The sequence below is a fragment of the Babylonia areolata genome, chromosome 21 (assembly GCF_041734735.1).
Source record: "Babylonia areolata isolate BAREFJ2019XMU chromosome 21, ASM4173473v1, whole genome shotgun sequence".
In the NCBI taxonomy this organism is placed as follows: Eukaryota; Metazoa; Mollusca; class Gastropoda; order Neogastropoda; family Buccinidae; genus Babylonia; species Babylonia areolata.
The window spans coordinates 24,980,275-24,987,774 of NC_134896.1; the positions used below are offsets into that span (position 1 = coordinate 24,980,275).

General features: G+C 41.6%; 1 protein-coding gene across 13 annotated transcripts in view; it reads left to right on the forward strand.

Annotated features, from left to right (window-relative positions):
• The window catches only part of LOC143296424 (SPARC-related modular calcium-binding protein 1-like), a 133,860-nt gene that overhangs the window by 76,119 nt on the left and 50,241 nt on the right, over positions 1 to 7,500 (forward strand). For 12 of the 13 annotated variants that reach the window (XM_076608342.1, XM_076608329.1, XM_076608339.1 and 9 more), the window contains exon 6: positions 3,431 to 3,679. In XM_076608342.1, coding sequence (XP_076464457.1) covers positions 3,431 to 3,679 — 249 coding nt within the window. The remainder of the gene's footprint in view (positions 1 to 3,430; positions 3,680 to 7,500) is intronic. The other variant, XM_076608330.1, reaches the window with a different exon arrangement.

Here is a 7,500-nt window from a genome sequence, read left to right on the forward strand (position 1 = left end):
CAGTACTCTTCTGAATGTGGGAGTGGACGGGGTGGACGGAGGAGTAAGAGTAATATTTGCAGCAGTGTGATGGTGGTGGTTGTGGTGCTGTGGCTTAACGGCAAAACGCCCGACAACGTGTTGCAACGCGCATTTCTCGGGTGCTTCAGCCCGAATTCCACACATAGAAATTATTATGCTACGACAAAATGTGATACAGCTTACCGTAACGCAACGCAACACTGTACAGTGCAGTACAATACAGTACACTGCAAACACAGGTCAGTACATTACAGTACTAAACAGTACAGTACAAAACAGGGCAGTACAATACAATACAGTACAGTACAAAACAGGGCAGTACAATACAGTACAGTACAGTACAAAATAGGGCAGTACAGTACAGTGCAGTACAAAATAGGGTAGTACAGTACAGTACAAACCAGGGCAGTACAGTACAGTACAAACCAGGGCAGCACAGTACAGTGCAAAATAGGGCAGTACAGGACAGTACAAAATAGGGCAGTACAGTACAGTACAAAACAGGGCAGTACAGTACAGTACAAAAGAGGGCAGTACAGTACAGTGTTGTACAGTACAAAATAGGGCAGTACAGTACAGTACAAAATTTGGCAGTACTGTACAAAATAAGGCAGTACAGTACAGTGTAGTTCAGTACAAAATAGGGCAGTACAGGACAGTACAGTACAAACCAGGGCAGCACAGTACAGTACAAAACAGGGCAGTACAGGACAGTACAGTACAAAACAGGGCAGTATGATACAGTACAGTACAAAACAGGGCAATATGATACAGTACAGTACAAAACAGGGCAATATGATACAGTACAGTACAAAACAGGGCAGTACAGTACAGTACAGTACAAAACAGGGCAATATGATACAGTACAGTACAAAACAGGGCAGTACAGTACAACATTTGGCGGTACTGTACAAAATAGGGCAGTACAGTACAGTACAAACTTTGTCAGTACTGTACAGAATAGGGCAGTGCGGGACAGTGTAGTTCAGTACAAAATAGGGCAGTACGGGACAGTGTAGTGCAGTACAAAATAGGGCAGTACAGTACAGTGTAGTACAGTACAAAATAAGGCAGTACAGTACAGTGTAGTTCAGTACAAAATAGGGCAGTACAGGACAGTACAGTACAAACCAGGGCAGCACAGTACAGTACAAAACAGGGCAGTACAGGACAGTACAGTACAAAACAGGGCAGTATGATACAGTACAGTACAAAACAGGGCAATATGATACAGTACAGTACAAAACAGGGCAGTACAGGACAGTACAGTACAAAACAGGGCAATATGATACAGTACAGTACAAAACAGGGCAGTACAGTACAACATTTGGCGGTACTGTACAAAATAGGGCAGTACAGTACAAAATAGGGCAGTACAGTACAGTACAAACTTTGTCAGTACTGTACAAAATAGGGCAGTGCGGGACAGTGTAGTTCAGTACAAAATAGGGCAGTACGGGACAGTGTAGTGCAGTACAAAATAGGGCAGTACAGTACAGTGTAGTACAGTACAAAATAAGGCAGTACAGTACAGTGTAGTTCAATACAAAATAGGGCAGTACAGGACAGTACAGTACAAAACAGGGCAATATGATACAGTACAGTACAGTACAAAACAGGGCAATATGATACAGTACAGTACAAAATTTGGCAGTACTGTACAAAATAGGGCAGTACAGTACAGTGCAGTACAGTACAAAATAGGGCAGTACAGTACTGTACAAAATAGGGCAGTGCGGGACGGTGTAATTCAGTACAAAATAGGGCAGTACAGGACAGTGTAGTACAGTACAAAATAGGGCAGTACGGGACAGTGTAGTACAGTACAAAATAGGGCAATACAGTACAGTGCAGTACAAAACAGGGCAGCACAGGACAGTACAATACAGTATAAAATGTGGCAGAACTGTACAAAATAGGCAGTACAGTACAGTACTGTACAAATTAGGGCTGTACAGTGTAGTACAGTACAAAATAGGGCAGCACAGGACAGGACAGTACAGTACTGTACAAATAGGGCTGTACAGTACAGTGTAGTACAGTACAAAATAGGGCAGCACAGGACAGGACAGTATCGTACAGTACAAAATAGGGCAGTACAGAACAGTACAACTGATACAATACAATACAATACAATACAATACAATACACCTGCTCCTTTCTTTGACTTTAATCCCTTCCTCCCTCTCCGCTTTGGAGAGCAGCCCGTATTCTACACAGATAAAACATGTTGTGACAAAAACACAACACAACACAGCACAGCTCAACACAACACAGCAAATTGCATAGCAAAACACGACACAACACAACTCAGCACAGCAAAACATAACACAGCACAGCACAGCACATCACATCACAGCACAACACAGGAAAACGCAGCACAGCAATACACGACACAACACAAAATAACACAACCCGGCACAGCACAGCACACAACACAGCATACGACACAGCATTAAGCACCACACAGCACAACTCAGCACAGCAGAGCATGCGACAAGGCAAAGCACAAAAAAAGCTGCTGAACTGCAACACACGACACAACAAGGCACAACACAGCACAGCACAGCACACGACACACGACACAACAACACAACACAACACAACACAACACAAGCACAACACGAGAAAGCTGCAGTACCGCAACACACGACACAACAAGACACAACACAGCACAGCAACACAACACAGCACAGCAACGCAACACACGACACAGCACAATGCAACGAAACGAAACGCAACGCAACGCACCTGTTTTTCCATTCTTTGACTTCAAGCTCTCTCGCTCTCCTCTGTCGTTGCTTTGCCGAAGACACGGTCGGCCCGACACAACACAAGACAGCCACAACACAAGAAAGCTGCAGCACATCAACACACGACACAGAAAGACACAACACAACATAGCAACGCAACACACATCACGGCACGGCACGGCACGGCACGGCACAACGGACGACACAGCACAACACTACAGAGGACACAGCACAGCACGACACAGCACAACACAGCACAACACAACACACAACACAGCACAACACAACACACGACACAGCATAACATAACACAACACACGACACAACATAATACAACAGAACACGAAACAGCACAGCAAAGCAAAGCACACAACACAACACAACAGAACATACGACACAGCACAATACAACATACGACACAGCACAACGCAACACAGGACACAACACAACACAACACAACACAACACAACACAGCAACGCAACGCAACGCAACGCAACGCCACGCAACAACTCAGCACAACGCACCGAAACGAAACGCAACGCAACGCAATACAATACACATGCCTTTCAATTCTCTTGACTTCAAAAGCCCTCTCCTTTCCATCTCTCCACACTACCTACCCTCTACTCTTGTCGTTGCTTCGCCTTGCTTCCAGAAGACGGGGCGGGCAGTGACGACGAGGTGAGCCTGGAGAAGAAGATCGTGGTGTGGAAGTTCTCGCAGCTGGACACCAATGCCGACGACGAGCTGAGCTTCAAGGAGATCCGCAGCTTCCGCCGGATGGTCAAAAAGCTCATCAAGCCCCGGCGCTGCGCCAAGCGCTTCCACCGCTACTGCGACAAGGACGACAACCGGCGCATCCAGAAGAAGGAGTGGACTCTATGCCTGTGGGTGGACATTAAAAGTAAGTAGTCGGGTTTTTTTTTTTTTTTTTTTTTGTCTCGATTATTTTTTATTTATTCGTTTGTGTGTGTGTGTGTGTGTGTGTGTGTGTGTGTGTGTGTGCGCGCGTGCGTATGTGTGTTCTTGTTTTTCTTGTTTGTTTTTGTTAAGGGAATGGAGGAAGCTGGTTGGTCGTCTTATTTTTGTTTAATATTGTTATCATTTTTGTGTTGTGGATTTTTGTGTTTTTTGTGTGTGTGTTGTTTTTTTTTTTTGTCTGTTAATAGTATTAAACTAATTGTGCCAGTTTGTTTGTTTATTTATTTATTGTCGATTTTAATGGGGTTTTCTCGTTTCTTTTTATTTTTTCTTTCTTTCTTCCTTTCTGTCTGCCTTTCTTTGATTTTGTATCCATTAATTTCCTTGTTTTTTTTTTTTTTTTTTTTGGGGGGGGGGGGGGATGTTTATATACGTTTACATCTTGCTTTATTTGGTTCGTTTTTGTTCGGTTTTTACTAGTTTGTTTTTAAAGTTCATTTTATGTTTTTTTCCGTTCAGCGCATTCTCTGTTGATTTAATTTTTTGTCATCTTATTTTTTTCAGTTGTGTTATACATTTATCAGTGTTTCACAAAAGTATTTGTGTGCACTTTTCGAGAATGTTTGGTTATGTCTTTATTTATTTGTTTGTTTTTGTTGGGTTTTTTTGTATATCTATTTGTCTTTTTTACTATTTGTTTGTTTGTGTGTTTGTTTGTTGTTGTTTTTAAACTTATTTATTTTATGTCATTTAACGATTTATTCTATTAATTCTATTTATTTATTGATTTATTTTTCTTTGATTGGTTTTACGAAAAGATGACCACCACTCCACCCAGAACCCTGCATGTTTGAATCATAACCACCACCACCACCACCACCACCACCCCTCTCTCTCATCCCTCCCCACCCCTTTCACAGTTCCTTTTTACCCATTTTTATTTAACCTTCTCTCCCTCTGCCCTCTGTACCCTCATCCCCTCTTCTTTACTTTTAACCAGTCTTTCATTCGCAGTGTATCTCTCATGTATATTAGCCTCCATGTTTCTTATTTCACGTTTTCCATGCCCATTCCAGCTTTGCTCCTGCTAACTGCACAAACAGCTGCCGGCGTAACCAGCTTTGTCATTCAGGCAGTGTGTTTCAAGGCACTGCATGGCTCTCTATCTGCAACTAACTAGTAACGCTTTCAGTAACAGTAACAAAAACCACGCTCTGTAGTTGACGACTTTAAAATTTTTTTATTTTATTTTAAGAAGCCTTATGTCTTGCTTAAGAGGTTAATAGTGGGAAGGTGCGGAAAAGTTGTTTGAAGAATGGCATCCGGACTTACTTATTAACCCACCACACAGACACAGACAGACAGACAGACACACACACACACACACACACACACACACACACACACACACACACACACACACAGCAAAGGCAGCCAATTGAAAATCGTTTATTAAAGCGCTTTCTTTTTTTTTCTTTTTTTTTTTGATAATAAAAACAAACAGATGGGCTGCAAAGATTTAAAAATCATCTATCTCCCTCAGTCCCCTCCCCTAAAAAAAGACGAAGAATGGGCGGGGTGGGAGGAGGGGGATCATAGACAAGCAAACAACAACGCAAACAACAACATATAGCATGCCGATGACAATAATGTAGTATGGCATGCGTTATACCTCCCCACCGTGTCTCCTGATCGATTTTTTTTTTATTTTTTAATTTTTTAGCTTGATTACACCGTGCTTTATTTTTGTTTTTGTTTTTCTTTTCTGAAGATGATGAAAACCTTTTGCATTTCAACTGCATGCTGTTTTGCCCCAGAAGTAGAGGTGTTTTTTTTTTTTAATGCATCTGTGCATGCGCGCGCGTATATGTATTCCCTCTCTCTTGCTCCCTCTCTTTCGCTCGCGTTCTCTCGCTCTCTCTCACGCTCTCTGTTCATTGTAGTTTGGAAACCTTGAATTCGGGAGACTGCTCTTTATTACATAGAACGTTAATGCGCACGTTAAAGATCCTGTAATCTATGTGAGCGTTCGGTGGTTTATGGAAGCAAGAACATACCCAGCATGCGCACCACCGAAAACGGAGTATGGCTGCCTACATGGCGGGGTAAAAACTGGTCATACACGTAAAAGCCCACTCGTGTGCATACGAGTGAACGTGGGAGTTGCAGACAATGAACGCAGAAGAAGATGAAGAAGAATTAGAACATTTTTTTCTTGAAAGAATGTATTTACTTGTAACGCTGAAAAGTGTATGATTATTAGGTGCGATGTTTGATTTGCCCATGTAGTTGAATTCTGTGGTTTATCAGCGTTTTTGTGTGTCCTAGTTCATGCAATGTTTGTAGTCGCTAGCTCGAAATACCGCTGTATTTTTTTTAAATTTCTTTTTTATGATTTATTTTTCTCATTATTTTGAAAAGAAAGGCCGCGGGCTTGTATTTTTTGGTTGTCATTGCTGTTTCTGCTTATCCATAGTCAAAACGATTTTATTTTGATGTATGAACAGTCTGATACTTTTGAATGTGTCTGAATACCCTCTATATATACCTTGTTATTATCAAGGTTTATCGTAACAAAGAACGTAAGATATACAGTAAACTTATTTGAGCCGATTTATTTGTATTTTAACTTTCTTTCTCTCCTCTCTCACTTTTTCTCTCATACACACACGGCACATAACTTTCGCGTGCACGTCAGTGCGCACGCACAAACACACAAGATAACACAAGTATTTGTGATACACAAGGCATTTCTTTTTAACTTCATGCACACTACAGCTGTTACCTGCATTATATTCCTCTAGTTTATATTTGACATGCTAATGTATCTAATGTGCATTAACCATGTCTAGATTCACACTGCCAGCGTTAGCAATGGAAACGCTGGAACATATTCGTACATATAATTACGCACATTTTCAGAAGCCATTTCTTCAAAAGTTAAAGACAGGGATGTAACAGAACACATGAATACGTATTTATAACTGCGTTTGTCGATATATGCACGTAATCTACCGAACTCTTTCACTGCAAGGAAGGAGAAATGTCCATGCTCAAAAGACAAGAAGATAATCATAACTAGCGATAACATCTCGCCAGAAAGACTATTCTGCTGCCTTGATATTCACCCCAGTTTAGTTTGGCAGAGACCTGAGCCAACCAGACAAAGATGTGTCAAGGTCGTTTTCAAAATGAAAAGTTTCAGAAGTGATTTGGGAGATAGCATGACTCCAGTCTTGCCAGAAAGATTGCATCAAAGAACCGCTACGGTTTCGGACATCGTTCCTGTGCATTGTGTTGTATAATTTTATATGCGCAGTCTCATGGGTGTGGCACTCGACATCACTAGAGATGACGTGTAAGGCCATGTTTCCCATCCCTACAGTAACCCTTTCCAAGTTTCATATGATCATTCACTCACTGGATCTAGCTGCGGTTGTTGCCATGCTCTGTGCAAGATTCTGTTGAACATTTCCGGGAACGCTCTTCATACATTTTTTAGATTGTGATTCTGTGAATCCTCGGTCACCCAGTTCCATTGCACCAGAAGAATATTAAAAGAAATCGATATATTGCACAGCCAGTGAGGGTTAGGTGGCGTCTCGTTCTATTCTTCATATTCATTTTTATTTGTTATTATTTTTATTTGTTGATCGTTCCACTTACTATTTTGTTCTTTACCATAAACTCTGTGAAGAGTCACAGGTGCACCGTACTGGAGAACTGTTCACAAGAACCCTTCAGCTCTGTCGGCTGTGTGTCAGTGCCTGGGCCACTGCAAAGTTGTTCATTAGTATGTTAACG